Source organism: Heterodontus francisci, chromosome 17 (genome assembly GCF_036365525.1).
Source record: "Heterodontus francisci isolate sHetFra1 chromosome 17, sHetFra1.hap1, whole genome shotgun sequence".
NCBI lineage: Eukaryota > Metazoa > Chordata > Chondrichthyes > Heterodontiformes > Heterodontidae > Heterodontus > Heterodontus francisci.
Window position 1 is genome coordinate 62,442,547 of NC_090387.1, and position 20,644 is coordinate 62,463,190.

Consider the following 20,644-nt stretch of genomic DNA (forward strand, 5'->3'; position numbering starts at 1 on the left):
TTTTACCTGTCAACTGACTGTAAACTGTTTTTTTTTAAATATTGTTTTAGTCCCTGAGTGTTTTAGTGGTCAAATAAACAGGCAAACGACTGGTTTCTCGTAGGATTAAAAGAAAGATAAATCATTTATTAAACAATACCCGGAAATATTCGCAACCTCATTCACTCACACATGCACACGCACAAGAAGAGATAGATATTAGAGGATAGCATGCATTTAAGTCTAATTGTTGTAAAAAGAGTTCACTTTGAAATCTTCTTGATATTCCAGGAGGAATTTTTTTAGCAGCGGTACAGGCCTGGTGTTCCTTTTCTTGGTTCACTGAAGTATTGCAGACTCCTCTGGTTAAGATTCAGTCAAAGTCGATGGCGAGAAACCTGTTATGATTTCTCAGGTAGGGAGTTTTCAAGGTCACTTTGCAGTGTCTCTGCCTCGATGGTTTAAAGATGTTACAGGCAGGGTCTTCTTCTTGGTTGAAATCAATCTCTCAGCTTCCTGGCTGCCTGACTTCCTGATCTGTCTTTCAGAGAAGTCTCTTTTTTAAAGAAAAAACCTTATCAGGTTTGGTTTTGGTCAGGTGTGTTCATACAATGTCTTTGAACATGGGGCCATTGTTACACAACGGGGTTTGAATGTGGACTAAACTTGATAAATAAAGTGGTGTTATGTCCCACTTATTATCTTGGCTTTGAATCTGGAGTCTCCCTGTCTGTGAAGGCCTGTGTCAATCCAATCCTTGGAGATAGGAGCCATTTAGCATTGGATGGGCTGTTTAGCATTTTAATATGCCTTCCCCAGGACTAGTCCAGATGTGATGATGGGTTTAGTTTCCAACAGTCCCGATGTATATTTGCAGGACAGGAGAGGTCACCTGACCTCTTGCTCCATGTTGTCTGCAGCAAAAGTGTGCCCATTTTTTGGAGTTTAGTTCATCAGTTCATTTTTACAGTTTGTAATTGCTCCAGTTCACTTTAGTTCATAACTGTCCCCTTTATGAGTGTGACACCTTTCTTTCTTTATGAGTGTGACACCTCTCTTTCTTTAGCTCAGCATCCATTAAAAAATAAAATTATGCCTCTGTGGTGCATCTTGTTATGTTTTTCTACATTAAAGGCAGTGTACAAACGTAATATGTTGCATTCAAAGTTGTGCTGAAACAATATTGCTGCCCTACTTTAAGAAAAATGTCAAGACCATGGAGAGGCAGCAGAAAAGATTCACAAAGATAAATCCAGGCTGAGAGGCTTTAGTTATGAGACCCCATGGAAACCTTGTCTCTTTCCATTAGAAAACAGAAGATTAAGAGATCTTATAGAGGTGAAAGGTTTCATAAAGTATACTGGATCTCAACCTCAAATCCTGATTGCTTTATAACGGACAGAGCCTCTGTTTACTCCTGACAGCATTTCAAAGGAGAGATAGGTTCAGGTGCAAGGACTCCATTGGCTGGACTTGCCTCTTCCATGGTCCATTAGGGGCCTGGTTAAGCCAAGTGAGATGAGGTATATCAGCCCCACAAGAGTGTAAATGGACAGAGGGGCGGTGGAAGATTCCAGGTCAGGACTCCACCAAAGATGAGGTCACACTTTCTTTTAAGTGGTAGGATTAGCCCCCTTTCACAGGTGAAGAGGACTGCATGGATTGCAGCAAAGGCCCGGCATAATCTCCTGATTCCGGCAGCAATACGACCATGGAGAATCTGCTGGTTCCATGCAAATGAGATGCCCTCCCACTGATGCCGCAACTTCTGGTGGAGTCAACCCTGGAGATAAATAAGTGCATTACTGCTGGGACTGCAGTAAATTTCTGAGGCCACAATGTTGCTATCAAACAAAAACAGCCACTAAAAACTGCTCAAAATCAGAAACAAAAAGACACCAGATTTAAGCTATGAGATAAATGACAAGAGAAACTGTTTTTACTGATATAAAAACAAGAAATGCTGGAAATACTCGGCAGGTCTGGCAGCATCTGTGGAGAGAGAAGCAGAGTTAACTTTTCAGGTCAGTGATCCTTCTTCAGAACGAGGAAATATTAGAAATGTAAAAGGTGAATACTTCTTTCAATTTAGTATACTGTATTTGCTGCTCACAATGTGGTCTCCTCTATACTGGAGAGACCAAACGCAGACTAGGTGACCGCATTGCGGAACACCTCTGCTCAGTCCGCAAGCAGGACCCCGAGCTTCCAGTTGCTTGCCATTTCAACACTCCCCCCTGCTCTCATGCTCACATCTTTGTCCTGGGATTGCTGTAGTGTTCCAGTGAACATCAACGCAAGCTTGAGGAACAGCATCTCATTTACCGATTAGGCACACTACAGCCTGCCGGACTGAACATTGAGTTTGATAATTTCAGAGCATGACGGGCTCCATTTTACTTTTATTTTCAGTTATTTTTTTCTTTTTCCTTTTCTTAATTTTTTTTGTGTTTATTTTATTTCATCTTAGTTTGTTCAGTTTGCTTACCCACTGTTTTTTTTCATGTTTGTACTTGCGGCTGTTCAATTTTCAGTCTGTTAACACCCTATCTGTACTAATGCTTTGTCTTTCAACACACCATTAACATATTGTTTGCCTTTGCTCCACGACCTTCTGGTCAGCTATTCTGTGACCTTGTCCTATTTACACCTTCTCCTTTGTTATCTCTTGCCCCACCCCCGCTTTACTTGCTTATAACCTTTTACATTTCTAATATTTGCCAGTTCTGAAGAAGGGTCACTGACCTGAAACGTTAACTCTGCTTCTCTCTCCACAGATGCTGCCAGACCTGCTGAGTATTTCCAGCATTTCTTGTTTTTCAGATTTCCAGCATCTGCAGTATTTTGCTTTTATTTTAGTGTTTTTACTGATGTTGGCTGAGGATAAATATTGGTCAGGAGACTTGGAGAACTCTTCTTTGAATTGTGTTATCGGATCTTTAATGTCCACCTGAGAAGGTGAAGAGGACCTCAGTTTAACCTCATCCCAAAGATTGCACTTTCAACAGTGCAGCTCTCCCTCTATACTGCACTGAAATATCAATCGAGGTTATATGTTCAAGTCCCTGGAGTGGACCTTAAGCTGACAACCTTCTCATTCAGAGACAAGAGTGCTATGACTGAGCCAAGGCTGATACCTAAAAACTATATTCAACCAACTCTAGTTCTCTACTTCCAAAATTGCCATTGGTTCTGGTACTTCACTATAAACAAATAATATCAAACCAAACTCACATTTAAAAACACAAGCACAGAATGCACAACTTTAAAGTTGGACTGAATTATTTGGAGAAAATAAGTTAACCATACCCTACCTTAACTAGGTGAATCATAGCATCTTCAAAGAAGACTAAGTCCAGGTGCCCCCCTCGCATAGTCTCATTGTAAAGGAACATAAACAAGTCCAGCCTCTCTTTCAGCATTTCTAAAGATTCTACGGTCTCATACACTTTCGGCATCTCATATTCTGTATCCTCTGGTTCCTCTCCTGGAAATGGAAAGAAAAAGAACAAACTATTATGTACGTTTTAAAAGCTACATAGCCATTGTACATTGGGCATATTCAAAGAAAGAAAAAGGTTAGATATCTTTCCCCTAATATTTGAATGTTAAAATTCAAAAGCAAATAGATTAACTGAGCAGAGAAAATATGTCAGCAGTATAAATAATTATATTCTAGGATTACAAGTTTCTCTGATGGAAATCCCACAGGCTGCTAGCGAACAATCTGAGGTGACTTCCAGAGATGCAAAATTGATACGTGAAACAAAAGGGAGCACAAACACATCTGCACTGTGTTTACTTAGGATTGAAAGAAAATAGAAGGGAGTTTTTAAAAACCTAGCAGATGGTTAATTGAAAAACAACAATTGTATGTTTCAAATTGTCAACAGGTCCAGAAAAATTCCAGTCTCTGGAATGGTTTTGTAAATTTTCAGCTCCCAAACCATGATACTGAACTAAATATTAACACTACAGCAGTAAATCTGTTCAAATGATCTGGGTGAAGGCAAAGAATATATACAAAAGAAAGGTATAATCAAACAGCATGTGCACGTCAGGCTGCTGTCGCATATCTCCTGACAGCCAGCTTGCAGCAGCATTGATGGTGCTTTCAAGAGCTGACTGCCCTCCCTACCTCTACTCCACAGAAGTGCAAAGTCCAAAAGAGGACCTGAGTGAGGAGAAAATAGGAAAAACAGATGAATGATCTTCGCTGCAAAGCAAAGAATCTCAAAAATAAAGAAAACATTTATATATTTATAATCAAGTATATGGGTCATAATTGCAATGACAAATGTAGTCAATCACATGAGCTTAAAATTCAGATAGCCATGTCCAATAATCTAGTGTGTGGTACATCCTGTGTGAGAATCTGTATGCAAATAATGTCCTGACCTGTGGCCTCAGGTGGATCACGCAAGAAATCTACAAAGAAGTCTTCACTCTCTGCATTGATGACACCCTTGATCTCTTCCCCAAGTTCTTCAGCGGCAACATGGATCAATGTTTTATCAAACCATTCACAGTCTTCAGAGTTTGTAAAGCGATCAGCCACCACTCGTGTACATTCATGTCTCCAGAGCTTCAGAAGAGTCTATTTAAAACAGTGTTTGCAATATAGTAGGTTTAATATTGGAGTACATTACCAATTATAACTACACTTCGTATTTTCTTTGACAAACAACCACATCTACCATACTAACAAGCACAGGTATGAGCAGTCCTTAGATAAGAATATGGCGAGACAGTCAGGCTGATTCCTTAATCATGTGCTCCCAGAATGGAGAGAAGCAGCGAGCATTATTTGAGAAATCACAGGCCAACAGAGCCTAATTTTTCATGGGTTAAGAGAAAGAAGAGCCTGAATTTACATAGTCGCTTCCACATCCTCAGGATGTCCCAAACCACTTCACATGGAAACTACTTTGAAAGTAAATGTGGGTCCCTTACAGACAGGGACAGGAGAAATTATAATGAGAAATAAGGAAATGGCAGAGACATTAAATGAATACTATGGGTGAGATTTTATCCATTTCGTGCCTTTTCTGATGATGGAACTGGACGTTGGCGGCATTTCCGCTCCATCCCTTTTTACTAGTTCCCACATGATTATTATTTAAAAATAAAGTTCTGGTGGCAGACATGGGACAGACATGTGATCATGCGGGGGCGGGGGAGGGAAAGCTTTTCATTTGTGGAACCTGAAATCATTCTGCTAAGCACTATTTACAGCAGGGTTATAAATCAGTCTTCATTGCAACCACGGAGGATCATCAGCTTTGCCTATTTCCTTCAGGAGGAAGAGATTTCTAGGTTCTTTCCCTTAAATTAGTGTAATTTCTTACCCATCCTCACCTGTCTTTACACCTCTCCCACATCATCACCACCTCCCTTTTATTTTGTCGTCATCTGTCCATCACCACCACCACCACCGACTCCACATCAAGAATGCTAGGCCATTCCCTCCTCTGCACCTCCGGCACACCACAACCCCACCCTCTCAAACCCCCTCCCCCCATAAGAATCACTCTTGCTGGTCCTGGGCCTGCAGCCAAACATCCATTCCAATGTTGCCCTTCCTTGTGCTGAAGAGTTGAAGAAATAAAAGCACTGACCTTAGCCACAACTACACAAAGCCGATTGGTGCATACCACCTTTAAGCGAACGTGAACTGGGTGCCACGAGATTCCCGTGTGCCGCTGACTGAATCTGGGAGGTGGACTTAATTTCAATTAATTATAAGGTAATGAGTATTCATGGTATGCAAATGTATGAAAAGTTGTAACTCGCCACATGACAGCGAGGCCTGACCCACCTCAAACACGCCGTTGACTTAATCTTTAAAATTGAACCTACCATCAAAAAATTGAAATATCACCTCCCCCCTAATTAAGTCACACTGCCACGAATTCCGCCCTCGCAGGTCCCATAAAATTCCCAACATTGTATCTGTCTTCATGGTAGAAAAAAAGCATTCCAGAAAAAGAGGGAACCAAGGGGGTAGTGAGAATGAGGAACTTTACAAAATTATATTAGTAAAGAAATAGTACTGGAGAAATTAATATGACTAAAATCTCAGATTCTTTGGACGAGATGGCCTACATGCTAAGGTTTTAAAAGAAATGGTTACAGAGATAACGGATACATTGGTTTCAATCTTCTAGAATTCCCTAGATTTTAAAATGGTCCCCATAGATTGGAAGATATCAAATGTAACCCCACTATTCAAGAAAGAAGGGAGAGAGAAAACAGGGAACTATAAGCCAATTAGCCTGACATTAGTCAAAAGGAAAATGCTAGAATCCATTGTAAGGTCATAGTATCATGGCACTTAGAAAATCTTGTTTAACAAATGTATTACAGATTTTTGAGCATTCAACTAGCAGGGTAGGTAAGAGGGAACCAGTGGATGGAGCACATTTGGATTTTCAAAATGCATTCAATAAAGTGCCACGCAAGATGGTAATACATAAAATTAAGGCTCATGGAATTGGGGAGTACGATATTAGCATGGATTGAGAACTAGTTAATGGGTAGAAAACAGAGAGTAGGAATAAACAAGTCATTTTCAGGTTGGCAGGCTGTGACTAGTGGAGTACTGCTAGAATTAGCACTTGGGCCTCAGCTACTTACAATCTCTATCAATTATTTAAATGAGGTGACCAAGTGTAATGTATCCAAGTTTGCTAATGATACAAAACTAGGTGGGAAAGTAAGCTGTAAGGAGGGTACAAAGTGGCTGCAAAGGGATATTGACAGGTTAAGTGAGTAGGCAAGAGTATGGCAGATGGAATATAATGTGGAGAAATATGAAGTTATCCACTTAAATAGAAAAAAATAAGAAAAGAAGAATTTTTTTTATTGGTGAGAAACTGAGAAATGGTAGTATTCAGAGGAGCTTGGGTGGTCTTGTACATGAATCACAGAAAGTCTTCTCAAGGGCAATTAAGGATGGGCAATAAATGCTGGCCTTGCCAGTGATACTCACATCCCGAGAATGAATTAAAAAAAAGTTAACCTGCAGGTACAGCAAGCAATTAGGAAAGCAAATGATATGCTAACCTTTATTACAAAGGGATTGGAGTATAAGAGTAAAGAGGTCTTCAGGGAAGTAAATAGGGCCTTGGTGAATACTCCACATCTGGAGTACTGTATACAGTTTTAGTCTTCTTGCCTATGGAAAGATATATTTGCCTAACAGGAAGTGCAACATATGTTTAGTAAACTGATTCCTGGGATGACAGGGTTGTCCTATGAGAAGAGATTGTGTAGACCTGGTCTACATTCCCTAGAAGAATGAGAGGTGACCACATTGAAACTTATCAAATTCTTAAGGGACTTGACAGAGTAGACACTTGGAGGGCATTTCCCCTGGCTGGTGAGCGTAGAACCACAGTCTCAGAATAAGGGGTTGGCCATTTAGGACTGAGGTGAGGAGAAATTTCTTCACGCAAAGGGTTCTGAATCTTTGGAATTTTCTGTTCCACGGGGGCTGTGGATACACAGCTGTTGAGTATATTCGAGACAGAAATTGATATGTTTTTGGATACTAAGGGAATCAAGGGATGTGGGAATATTGTGGCGAGGTAGAGTTGAGGTCGAAGATCAGTTATGATCTTATTAAATGGTGGGGCAGGTTTGAAGAGCAGAATGGCCTACTCCAGCTCCTATTTCTTATGTTCTTATGTTCTTACAACCAATTAAATATTTTTGCAGTGCAGTCATTGTTGTTTTGTAAGCAAGCACAGCATCCAATTTGCACATAGTAAGGATGGAATTTTCCCAACGTAATCCCTGGGTCGGTAATTAGAATGGCGAAAGAACAGGCTTTGCTGAGGCTATTTAATTGAGCCACAGGATTAGCATCCTGCCTCCGGATTCCCTAGCCAATCAGGGTGGGCAGGAGCGATGACGTGCTGGATCTGTCAAAGAAAGGATTTCTAATTAAAAGGGACCACGGCATGGGTTACAATGGCTCACCAACACTTGAAGTTTTGAGACTGCAGTACCCACAGGGATGGAGAGGAGACCTGGGAAGGTTGTCCCTTAGAACTGAGGGTTAAAACAGTACTAAATGACCTATTTGAATATTTTAATTATTTACCCAACAACTGCATGTGAGTTCCCCACTCGCCTTCAATCCCACTCCAGTGAAACCTGGAAGAGGGCGGGATGACATCAGGATCCTGATGTGATATCACTTTTAAGAGGATTTAACTTCCTTGTGTATACCTAAACCAGCTACCACTTGCCTGGGAAAATTCCACCCTAAGATTTCACAAATGACCAGCTTATTTGCTTTTGGTGGTGTTTAGTGCTTATTGAGGGAAGAATATTGACCAGGCCACTTTTCAATTTTGAATAATGCGATGGGATCTTTTCACATTAAGCTGAACAGACAGAAGGGGCCTTGGTTTAGATCAGCTCTGAAAATGCAGCACTCCTTGAGTACTGCACTGGACTGTCACCCTTGACTACGTGCTCAAATCCTGGCGTGAGACTTGAACCTGCAATCTTCTAACTCAATAGCAAAAGTTGATCTCTAAGCTGACAAGTAAATTTGCATTTACAGTGCTTGTATTCTCAGCAGATAGTTGATAGTGGAGTCAGCATTTGAATATCACCGGTGAAAAGAGATCCTCAGTATTCAATTAATGCTTTCAATCATGAAGTTTATTTCCAGGTGAAATGGCAACTTACTTTTAGTTCTTTCAAGTTAGCATACAATATTCGCTGCCCACAACACAGTCTCCTCTACATTGAGGAAAACAAATGCAGATTGGCTGACTGTGGAACATCTCCATTCAGTCCACGAATGTGACCCCGAGATTCTGGTTGCCTGTCATTTTAAATCTGTACCCCACTCCCACTTTGACCTCTCTGTCCTTGGCCTCCTACACTGTTCCAATGAAGCTCAACATAACCTTGTGGAAAAGCACCTCATCTTTCAATTAAGTATTTTACAGCCATCTAGACTCAACATTGAATTCAACAATTTGTCAAGAAAACCCCATATGCCAAATGAGAAATATTAATTTCATCGGTTGCAAACTTACATTAGACTTTTAATGGAAAAAATCCTACAGTAATTTTTTAAAAAAACAGCAGCCAAGATGTCCACTGCAATTTGCATCTGAAATACCAGGAGATCGAACTGCAGACATAAGTCTGGGAAGCCCTAGACCCAGATCAATGGCTTTCTCTCGTAATTGAATTACCTAGGATTGCTTCATTAGCATGGCAGTCAAGGCCATCCTGACACATTGACTTTGAAAGAGCAAACCCCTCTGAGTGTAGCTATTGGCATCCTGGAACTTGTGGACCCGATTCTGAACCTTGTATCTCATTAAAAACAAAAGGGATTGAGAGAACCATGTGACCATCTGTCCACCTCTGAAAAAACAGAAGTTTCATTACACTCACAGAAGACAAGCAGTAACTCAGAGTGTGTAGCAGCAGAAAGCTGTGTGCTTCCCTTTATCTCTCTCTTTCTCTCTCCCCAGAAAAAAATCAAGTTTAAAACCGTCTGTGACTGCGACTACAAACTGCTACAGTTAGCAACCAGGGGTAGAAACCCAACCACAATCTGCCTTTAAGAAAATCCTGAGCAAAGCAGGCCAACCAAAGTGCATTTTGACCAGCGAAGACTTCAAGAATACAGCTTTAGCTGAGGACTACCAGATCACTTCACAGACTGTGAATTTAAGTTCCATTTATTCTGGACTTTAATCCAACCACCAAATCTATCTTTCCCTCTATAAACTATTTGTGTGCATGTGATTCTCATGTGAATGTGTGTGTGAATGTGTAGCATATTTTTAATTATTTTAAATCAGTGTTAGAGTTACACTTACCTCTTTCTTGTTTAAACTCAAGAAAACCTAGCTGCTTGGTTCTTTCGTGATCACAGTAAAGGTAAAAAGGTAAAACACTCAGAGGTGGTCAGCACAATCACGGTTTAAAAGGAATAAACCCTGTTGCGGTCAAATAAAAAGAAGGGAAAGAGGGGAGCCTGAAACCCCTCCTCACCTGGCCGTAACAAATTTCAGATCATAACCTTTGCCCCCATTTTTTCAGACAGCAGCTGTTGGCAATGATTATGCTATTCCCATTTACACCTCCAAAAGACCTATTTTTGTTTTTTCACTTGTCCCATTACCATCTCCTATTGCCTTGCACCATCATCCCTTTTGCCATTTAATCTCTCCTGCCTTCCACTCTATCACAGACCTTCTCTTGTGTTCTTACACGCTTTACCCCTTGCCTGCCTTGTACTTACTTAAAACCTGTTACATTTCAAGCTTTTTTCAGTTCTCAAAGGTCATTGCCGTGGAACGTTGGGCTGCATTTTATTGGCTTCCTATTGTTACGACCAGGTGAGAAAGGGATCTAGGGTTTTAATCTCAGCCTTCACTTGGTCTTAGCTTAACAGGGTTTAATTTTAAACGCACCATTTTTTAGCTCCACCTTTGTGAATCCTTGTTCACTAACTTCCAATTATAAGGCAAAGAAACTAGCCAAACAGGTTTTCTTAAGTTTAAAGAAAAAAGGTTGAACTTTATTAAACTTAAACTCTAATTCGGTTAATGCCAACGGATATGCAACACGCTCACGCTAGCAAGCATACGCGATATACACATGCAGATAGAGACAGAAAAGAGCAGAAGAACTAAAATGGAAGAGGTTTGAGGCAATGTCTGTAGAGGGTTTTGATTACGATTCTTCGAGCTCACTGTAGAGTCCCTGATTATAGGTATATCTTGCCTTTCATTGGGGCCCAGTATTCTTCTTAAACCCTGTTTGCTGTAGGAGACTTTTCTGTCTTGGGGTTCATGTGTCTTCAGTGGATTTGGAGTTCTGTGAGAAAGAGAAGGGAGCAGACAGAGGTCTTCTTCAGTCCAGGAGCATACTGCAGTCTCTTCTCAAACTGTTTGTACAATTCAGAAAAACAAGGTTGTCAAGCAGGCGACTCACGTGATCACCTGGTCTGACCACATCTGTTTGTGGATTCGGCCATCCCAGCAGTCATCCTGAAATTTGAGCTCCCTCACCTTCAATGTCTGGTGCTCAAAGTCCATTGTGGGTTAAATTGGATAAGGGAAGTAACCCCTTTGTCTCCACAAGCACTGTCTGTTAATATGCAAATATATTTCAAGCCAAGGGCCTGGTGTTTTTTTTAAACAAGTCCTTTCTTCAGTTCAGCAACAGTTTTCAAATCAATGTTCATGTGACAAAATTAATATGCCTTATTCTTTGCAGGTGGGGAGTCTGCATGACACTAGGGATGGGAATGGAGGTGGGGGAAGGCGATAAAATTGCGAGGGAAGGCAGGGAGTGCAGACCTGGGGCGGAGGTGGAGAGCCCATTTCCTTCCTGACGCCTTCAATTTAGTCCAGGGCAGGGAAGGTTGAGGACAGCCTTCCCACCCTGGGCCAATAGAGGTCCTTAATTGGCCAATTAATAGTCACTTGCGGGCCTCTTCCCACTTTCACCTCAATTGTACTGAAAATGCAAGGGCCTGTCGCTGCGCAGGAGATGCCACCAGGTAAAACCTGGCAGCCTCCTAGCAGGGTTAGGGTGAGGGGTCCTCCTTTGGGGGAACTCCAGAGCCCCCAGAAGCCCCTCCCAGGCAGCAATGGCCAGCCCACCAGGAAGACCCCTACGCCACCACCTTGACCCTCTCCTAGGGTCTTCATCACAGCTCTACTCTGCAGGGCCTCCTGCAGTATCGGCAATGGTCACTGCTCCTAGCAACACTTGCTGGTACTGCAGAACTGCCGGCCCTCCAATTGGCCAGCAGTTCTGGAGGCAGGAGCTCGTCCTTTAAAGGAACGGTGTCCCCAACAGTGGGCAGTTAGTTGCCTGCCCGCTTTGTAATAACTATGGGGTCTGGCAGATGGCTGGGTCTTGCCCCGCCTTCTGGCCCACTGCTGGGACCCCTGTCACTGGAATAAGATCCAGCCAATTAACTCAGTTTTCCTTTGAGTATTTTCTGTGCTTCTTTCAGATTTTCAACATCTGCAGTGTTTTGCCTTTGTGTTGGAGATTATTAACTTGGATGAGAGACAAAATGGATCCTGGTGCCCAGATCTCTACATCCAAATAAGCCCACACATAGGGCTGCATTTTACATTTCTGCCGCTGAAATCGGCGGCTGACATAAATAATGGCAATCCGCCCGTGTGGCCCACATGTGGCAGAGCCGCCGCAGTGTTAAACGCGGTGGTTCATTTAAATGGCCGGGGCAGACCGCCACCCCCCGATGATGTGGAAGGGGCAGGCGGTCCGTCCCTGGCAATGGCGTCAGCTGCCTTTGTGCAGGCGCTGACACCATTTTTAAAGGGCTTCGAGCCCTACCGTTAATTTAAATTTTTAAAGGAGAATGGATGTTACAAAATTAAATAAATTGATCTTGCCCCTCTCCCACACCCCCCAACAACCATAGATTTAATTCCTTGCCATCTCCTCCCACCAAAATACTTACCTTGTGTACCTGACCTTCCCCCCTCCCAAAGTTCATTAACTTTAATCTTTACCCCTTCCCACCATCCCCTACACCAATGAAATCATTCTGACACTGCTACCCACCCAGCCCTGCTCCCGGACTGAAAAACCTACCTGCTCCCCCCCTCCCCATCAGTGTTCCACCTCAGATCCCCAGACGCGGACCCAAAGGCGCAGGAGTGCTGGCCACTAGCACCAATATCGCTCTGGAACAGACGGCGGGTGCGGGTAGGTTTATTTGTTCATGTAAATTTATTTAAATTTGGCTCTCGTTGCCGAGCGGCAGGGGGGCCACCACGAGGCCTTGCCGCCGCCCACAATATCAAGCCTGGCATTCCCGTGTCAAGGCCCATGGTGGGCCTCTGCCAGAGGTATTTTCCGCACCCACCCACCCCTTCCCCCCACCACGAAACCCGACGTTGGGGGGCGTCTGTAAAATTCAGCCCACAATATAGCAAAGGCAATTGTGAAGAAATCTAAAGCTGGGGAATAAAAATTAGGAAGTTTCGGAGATGTGTGAACAAAAGGAAAATTTCTCATTATGAAGCATGGCGCTGTTATTTGGAAGGAAGGAAGATGAAAGAAAAACTTGCATTTATAGAATGTCTTATCATGTACTCAAGGTGTCCTACAGTGCGTTGCAGCCAATTAATAAATTTTGAAGTGCAGTCACCATTGTTATTATAGAAATCTTTACCTCTTTGTAACAAATGACCTCTGCAGTGGCGTTGAGCATGCCCTGCCAAATTCTGGAGAGATCTCGTAAATTAAACACGTAGTGAAACTTGGCTGGCGTGGGAAGCATCTTAACTTTGACAACTTGCCACAGTTTGCGTGTGATGGGAACAAGCTGAGCTGCCAAGTCTGTAACCTCCTCAGTAAATCCCCGCTGTTTGCAGAAATGGCCCACTCCAATGATACCTGCAACAATCAGGAAATAATGTTACAGCAGAGAAAAGCTCACAATTATTTAAAAATACTTTTGAAAGCAATATTTCTTAGCCCAATGATTACTTGTTTATGTTTAGAGATACAGCACTGAAACAGGCCCTTCGGCCCACCGAGTCTGTGCCGACCATCAACCACCCATTTATACTAATCCTACACTAATCCCATATTCCTACCACATCCCCACCTGTCCCTATATTTCCCTACCACCTACCTATACTAGGGGCAATTTATAATGGCAAATTTACCTACCAACCTGCAAGTCTTTTGGCTTGTGGGAGGAAACCGGAGCACCCGGAGAAAACCCACACAGACACAGGGAGAACTTGCAAACTCCACACAGGCAGTACCCAGAATTGAACCCGGGTTGCTGGAGCTGTGAGGCTGCAGTGCTAACCATTGTGCCACTGTGCCGCCCACAATTCTTATTCCCAACCTATTCCTAAATATCACATTGCCTGACAAAATATAATTCTGATTTTACAAGTGCTTCCAATTTTTTGTTAAATTATGAGGATTTGTGTTTTAAAATTGAAAAATGATTCCATAGATGCTGGAACTTTTTTTTTTAAAGACAAGAGGTCACCAGAAGATCTTCTGTCTGAGCTTGTAAAGAACAATTACTGGAAGGTTGGAAATGCTCAGCAGGTCTGGCAGCATCTGTGGAAAGAGAAGCAGAGTTAAAGTTTCGGCTCAGTGACCCTTCTTCGGAAGCAGAGTTCTTCCGAAGAAGGGCCACTGACCCAAAACGTTAACTCTGCTTCTCTTTCCACAGATGCTGCCAGACCTGCTGAGTATTTCCAGCATTTCTTGTTTTTATTTCAGATTTCCAGCATCTGCAGTATTTTGCTTTTATTTAAGTTACTGGAAAGTGCCTGTTTTCAGATAAATACCCAGCAGAGGGCTTTTTTGACTTGGGGAAAGATGTTTACAAAGAGCTGACAGGTCAAGATTTATAGGGGTCAGGAGACTTGACTCCTAAGATGTTTTTGGTTTCGCTTTGGACAGTGAGTTGGTGATATGGAGAGTATTAAAAAGACAGAGGTGGAGGTAAGAGAGGAGGGGGAGTTGCACTATTGATTAGGGAGGACATCACGGCAGTACTTAGAGAGGATATCCCGGGGGGAACGTCCAATGAGGCCATATGGGTAGAACTTAGAAATAAGAAAGGGGTGATCACTTTGATGGGATTATACTATAGGCCCCCCAATAGTCAGAGGGAATTGGGCGGCACAGTGGCGCAGTGGTTAGCACCGCAGTCTCACAGCTCCAGGGACCCGGGTTCGATTCCGGGTACTGCCTGTGTGGAGTTTGCAAGTTCTCCCTGTGTCTGCGTGGGTTTTCTCTGGGTGCTCCAGTTTCCTCCCACAAGCCAAAAGACTTGCAGGTTGATAGGTAAATTGGCCATTATAAATTGTCACTAGTATAGGTAGGTGGTAGGGAAATATAGGGACAGGTGGGGATGTTTGGTAGGAATATGGGATTAGTGTAGGATTAGTATAAATGGGTGGTTGATGTTCGGCACAGACTCGGTGGGCCGAAGGGCCTGTTTCAGTGCTGTATCTCTAATCTAATCTAATATGTAGGGAAATCACAGAAAGGTGTAAGAATTATAGGGTTGTAATAGTAGGTGATTTTAACTTCCCTGATATTGACTGGGACTGCCTTAGTGCTAAGGGATCAGATGGGGAAGAATTTGTTAAGTGTGTCCAGGATAGTTTTCTGAAGCAGTATGTGGATGGCCCTACTAGAGAAGGGGCTACACTCGACCTCCTCTTAGGAAATGAGGATGGGCAGGTGGTTGATGTGTCAGTGGGGGAGCACTTTGGGACCAGTGACCATAACTCTGTGAGCTTCAAGATAGTTATGGGAAAGGATAGGACTGGTCCTCAGGTTGAAGTCCTAAATTGGAGGAAGGCTCATTTTGATGGCATCAGACAGGAACTCTCAAAAGTTGAATGGGAGAGGATGTTTACAGGTAAAGGGATGTCTGGCAAGTGAGAGGCTTTTAAAAGTGAGATAGGAAGAGGTCAGGGCTGGCATGTTCCTGTTAAATAGAAGGACAAGGCTGGCAAGTTTAGGGAACCTTGGTTGACGAGGGATATTGAGGGTCTGGTCAGGACAAAGAAGGAAGCATATGTCAGGTATAGGTAGCTGGGATCGAGCGAGTCCCTCGAGGAATACAGGGGATGTAGGAGTACATTTAAGAAGGAAATTAGGAGGGTGAAAAGGGGACATGAGATTTCCCTGGCAGATAAGATAAAGGAGAATCCTAAAAGATTCTATAAGCAAATTAAGAGTAAAAGGATAGTTAGGGAGAGATTAGGTCCCCTTAAGGATCAGTGTGGTAATCTATGTGTGGAGCCACAGGAAATGGGCGAGGTCTTAAATGAATACTTCTTGTCTGTATTTACCATGGAGAAGGTCATGGAAGCTAGTGAGTTCAAGGGAGGGAACAGCGATATCCTGGAGCATATCAACATTACAAAGGAGAAGGTGTTGGAGGTTTTGAAGCGCATTAAGATATGGGAAGCAAGGGAGGAGATTGCTAGGGCCCTGGCATAGATTTTTGTATCATTGTTAGCCACGGGTGAGGTACCGGACGACTGGAGGATAGCTAATGTTGTGCCTTTATTTAAGAAGGGCAGCAGGGATAAACCAGGGAACTACAGGCCGGTGAGCCTTACATCAGTGGTGGGAAAGTTATTGGAAGGGATTCTGAGAGACAGGATTTATATGCATTTGGAAAGGCAAGGTCTGATTAGGGATAGTCAGCATGGCTTTGTGCGTGGGAAATCATGTCTCATGAATTTGATTGAGTTTTTTGAGGAGGTGACCAAGAGGATTGACAAGGGCAGGGTGATGGACGTTGTCTACATGGACTTTAGCAAGGCCTTTGACAAGGTCCTGCTTGGTAGGCTGGTCCAGAAGGTTCGAACACATGGGATCCAGGGTGAGCTAGCCAATTGGACACAAAATTGGCTTGGTGATAGGAGGCAGAGGGTGGTAGTGGAGGGTTGTTTTTCAGATTGGAGGCCAGTGACCAGTGGTGTGCCGTAGGGATCGGTGCTGGGCCTTCTGTTGTTTGTCATATATATTAATGACTTGGATGCGAATGTAGGGGGTATGATTAGTAAGTTTGCGAATGACACCAAAATTGGTGGTATAGTGGACAGTGAAGAAGTTTGTCGAAGATTACAACAGGATATAGATAAACTGGGAAAGTGGGCAAGGAATTGGCAAATGGAATTTAATGCAGACAAGTGCGAAGTGATGCATTTTGGGAAGTTAAACCAGGGCAGGACATATACAGTGAATGGCAGGGCCCTGGGGAGTGTTGTTGAGCAGAGAGACCTTGGGGTGCAAGTACATAGTTCCCTGAAAGTGGCAACACAGGTAGACAGGGTGGTGAAGAAGGTGTATGGTATGCTTGCCTTCATCGGCCGAGGCTTTGAGTACAAGAGTTGGGCCGTCATGTTACAGTTGTACATAACGTTGGTTAGGCCGCACTTGGAGTACTGTGTGCAGTTCTGGTCGCCACACTACAGGAAAGATGTGATTATGGTAGAGAGGGTGCAGAAAAGATTCACAAGGATGGTGCCTGGTTTGGAGGGCTTAAGTTATAAAGAGAGATTGGATAGGCTGGGTCTGTTTTCCCTGAAGCGAAAGAGGCTGAGAGGGGACGTGATAGAGGTATATAAAATTATGAGAGGCATAGATAGGGTAGATAGCCAGAGTCTGTTTCCCATGGTAGGGGTAACTAAAACTAGAGGGCATAGATTTAAGGTGAGAGGAAGGAGGTTTAAAGGGGATCAAAGGGGTAGATTTTTCACACAAAGAATAATGGGTATCTGGAATGAGCTGCCAGAGGCAGAGGTGGAGGCAGGAACAGTAGCAACATTTAAGAGGCATCTGGACAGGTACATGAATGAGCAAGGCATAGAGGGATATGGAATTAATGCAGGCAGGTGGGATTAGTATCAATAGGCATTATGGTCGGCATGGATGCGGTGGGCCGAAGGGCCTGTTTCTATGCTGTACGATTCCATGACTCTATGACAGTTGGAAAAAACTTGCCAAGGGAGCAAACCCCAACTCAGCTTGTTCCAGTTCTTTGAAAAGCTTGCCAGTATTCCATCTCTTTGAGAAGCAAGTGTAAGAAACAGATTGAAACTGTTGCTGTATTTTTCCTGGAAAGCCTTCCCAAACTGATCTTCAATGTTGCCTGACAAGAACTGTTCTAGGAAGATCCCAGTGACAGCCATCTACGCGTATTTGGCATGCCAAACTAAAACAAAGAACATCTGACATCTTTCCATATCTTCTCTTTTTTCTTCAAGAATTGGCAAGTATTTGGCCAAAATATTCTCTCTTTTTTGTAATAGAGCTCTGCAGAGTAAGTCTCTATTTTTTTTGGTGTATGTGAGTGTGTGTGTATGTGTGTGAGGGGCTAAGGCAAAAAGGGAACTTTTATATTTCAATATGTGTGTTAATGCTTTGCTTCATGACTGGTTCTGCCTTGTTTTATAATAAGCTGATAATTTTGTTGTTTATTAAAGAAACCTGGTTGGTGTACTTTATTCTGGGATAATGATCCTGGGAATGATTGACCGTATCAGTAACTGGGAAAAAAATTAAATATATGTTGTGACCTTTGGACAAGTGGAATTAGAAAAACAGTGCACTCCTCCCACCTCGGTCGTAACCCTGACCACAACCAAAATCCATCAATACTTATTACATTTCTGATCCCTGCTCTGAATTCTCTATAATTTATTGTGAATTTTATATAAAAGGTGCAAACTGCAATCTGTAAATTATAATGGTTACAGTTTGCAACAAAAAAAAAATTGGCCAAATACTACATATACATAAAACCTGACTTACCAAAGACTTTGTCAATGGAGATGTTGGAATATAGTGTACAGTTAAAAATGGAAAAGTGTCTCTTCAGTCTTTCAGGAATATCGTTCCGTCCTCCACCAGGATGGATCATCGCAGCAATAAACTGAATGTCCACAATGTGCGTGAACTCTCCTGGCTTCTCTAGGTTATAGAACCCCCTCTGTTCCATCAGCTGTCTCAAAATCTCATTCGTTACCTCAGAACATGACAAAATGATATGTTACCAACATTTTCCTGTCAGCATTTTATCCCATCCCACTCCCATGGTAGAAGGTCCCAATTCTAGCACTGGAGGAAGATACAAACATACAAATTAGAAGCATGAGTGAGAGTAGGCCACTCGGCCCCTTGAGCCTGCTCCAACATTCAATAAGTTCACAGCTGAACTGATTATTCCACATTTCCACCTATCTCCAATAACCTTCCACCCCCTTGCTTATCAAGAATTTATCTACTTCTGCCTTAAAAATATTCAAGGACTCTGCTTCCACCAGCTTTTGAGGAAGAGAATTCCAAAGACTCACGACCCTCTGTGAGAAAAACATTTGTCCTCATCTCTGTCTTAAATGGGCAACCTCTTACTTTTGAACAGTGACCCCTAGTTCTAGATTGTCCCACAAGGAGAAACATCCTTTCCACATCCACCCTGTCAAGACCGCTCAGAACCTTATCTGTATCAGTCATGTCGCCTCTTACTCTTCTAAACTCCAGCTGATACAAGTCTAGCCTGTCCAATCTTTCCTCGTAAGACAGCCCACCCATTCCAGGTAGTAGTCTAGTAAACCTTCTCTGTACTGCCTGCAATGCATTTACATCCTTCCTTAAATAAGGAGACCAGTACTGTACACAGTACTCCAGATGTGGTCTCACTAATGCCCTGTATAGCTGAAGCATAACCTCCCTACTTTTGTATTCAATTCCCCTCGCGATAAACGATAACATTCTATTCACTTTCCTAATTACGTGCTGTACCTGCATACTAACCTTTTGCGATTCATGCACTAGGACACCCAGATCCCTCTGCATCTCAGAGCTCTGCAATCTCTCACCATTTAGATAATATGTTTCTTTTTCATTCTTCCTGCTAAAGTGGACAATTTCAAACTTTCCCACATTATACTCCATTTGCCAGATCTTTGGCCACTCACTTAACCTATCTATAATCCTTTTGTAGCCCCTTTATGTCCTCTTCACAAGTTACTTTCCTAGCTATCTTTGTGTCATCAGCAAATTTAGCAACTATACCTTTGGTCCCTTCATCTAAGTCATTTATATAAATTGTAAAAAGTTGAGGCCCCAGCACAGATCCCTGTGGCACACCACTTGTTACGTCTTGCCAACCAGAAAATGACCCATTTCTGCTTACTCTCTGTTTCCTGTTAGCTAGCCAATCTTCTATCCATGCCAATATGTTACCCCCTACACCATGAGCTTTCATTTTCTGCAATAACCTTTAATGTGGCACCTTATCAAATGCCTTCTGGAAATCCAAGTACAGTATATCCACCGGTTCCCCTTTATCCACAGAACATGTACTCCCTCAAAGAACTCCAATAAATGATTTCCCTTTCACAAAACCATGTTGACTCTGCCTGATTACCTTGAATTTTTCTAAATAATAGCTTTAATAATAGCTTCTAATGTTTTCCCTAAGACAGATGTTAAGCTAACTGGTCTGTAGTTTCCTGCTTTCTGTCCCCCTCCCTTTTTGAATAAGGAATTACATTCGCTATTTTCCAACCTAATGGAACCTTCCCCGAATCTAGGGAATTTTGGAAAATTAAAACTAACGCATGAACTATCTCACTAGCCACTCCATCAGGACCCAGGGACTTGTCAGCCCGCAGCTCCAACAATTTGTTCAGTACCACTTCCCTGGTGATTGTAATTTTCTTGAGTTCCTCCCTCCCTTCCATTTCCTGTCTTACAGCTAATACTGGGATGTTACTTGTATCCTCAATAGTGAAGACCAGTGCAAAATACCTGTTCAATTCATCTGCCATCTCCTTATTATCCATTATTAATTCCCCAGACGCACTTTCTATAGGACCAATGCTCACTTTGTTAACTCTTCTCTTTTTTAAATATTTATAGAAACTCTTACTAACTGTCTTTATAGTTCTAGCTAGCTTTCTCTCGTACTCTAATTTTACCTTCCTTATCAATCTTTTAGTCATTCTTTGCTGTTTTTTATATTCTGTCCAATCTTCTGACCTGCCTCCCATCTTCACACAATTATAGGCTTTTTCTTTAAGTTTGATTCTATCTTTAACTGTTTTAGTTAACCACGGATGGCAGGTCCCAC

General features: G+C 42.5%; 1 protein-coding gene across 1 annotated transcript in view; it reads right to left on the reverse strand.

Annotated features, from left to right (window-relative positions):
* LOC137378592 (dynein axonemal heavy chain 5-like) overlaps positions 1–20,644 on the reverse strand; it is a 334,675-nt gene that overhangs the window by 90,612 nt on the left and 223,419 nt on the right. Inside the window, exons 49-53 of the mRNA XM_068048894.1 lie at positions 18,322–18,535; positions 13,184–13,407; positions 10,319–10,324; positions 4,378–4,576; positions 3,294–3,466 (exon numbers count right to left, since the gene is read on the reverse strand). Of these exons, the coding sequence (XP_067904995.1) occupies positions 3,294–3,466; positions 4,378–4,576; positions 10,319–10,324; positions 13,184–13,407; positions 18,322–18,535 (816 nt within the window). The remainder of the gene's footprint in view (positions 1–3,293; positions 3,467–4,377; positions 4,577–10,318; positions 10,325–13,183; positions 13,408–18,321; positions 18,536–20,644) is intronic.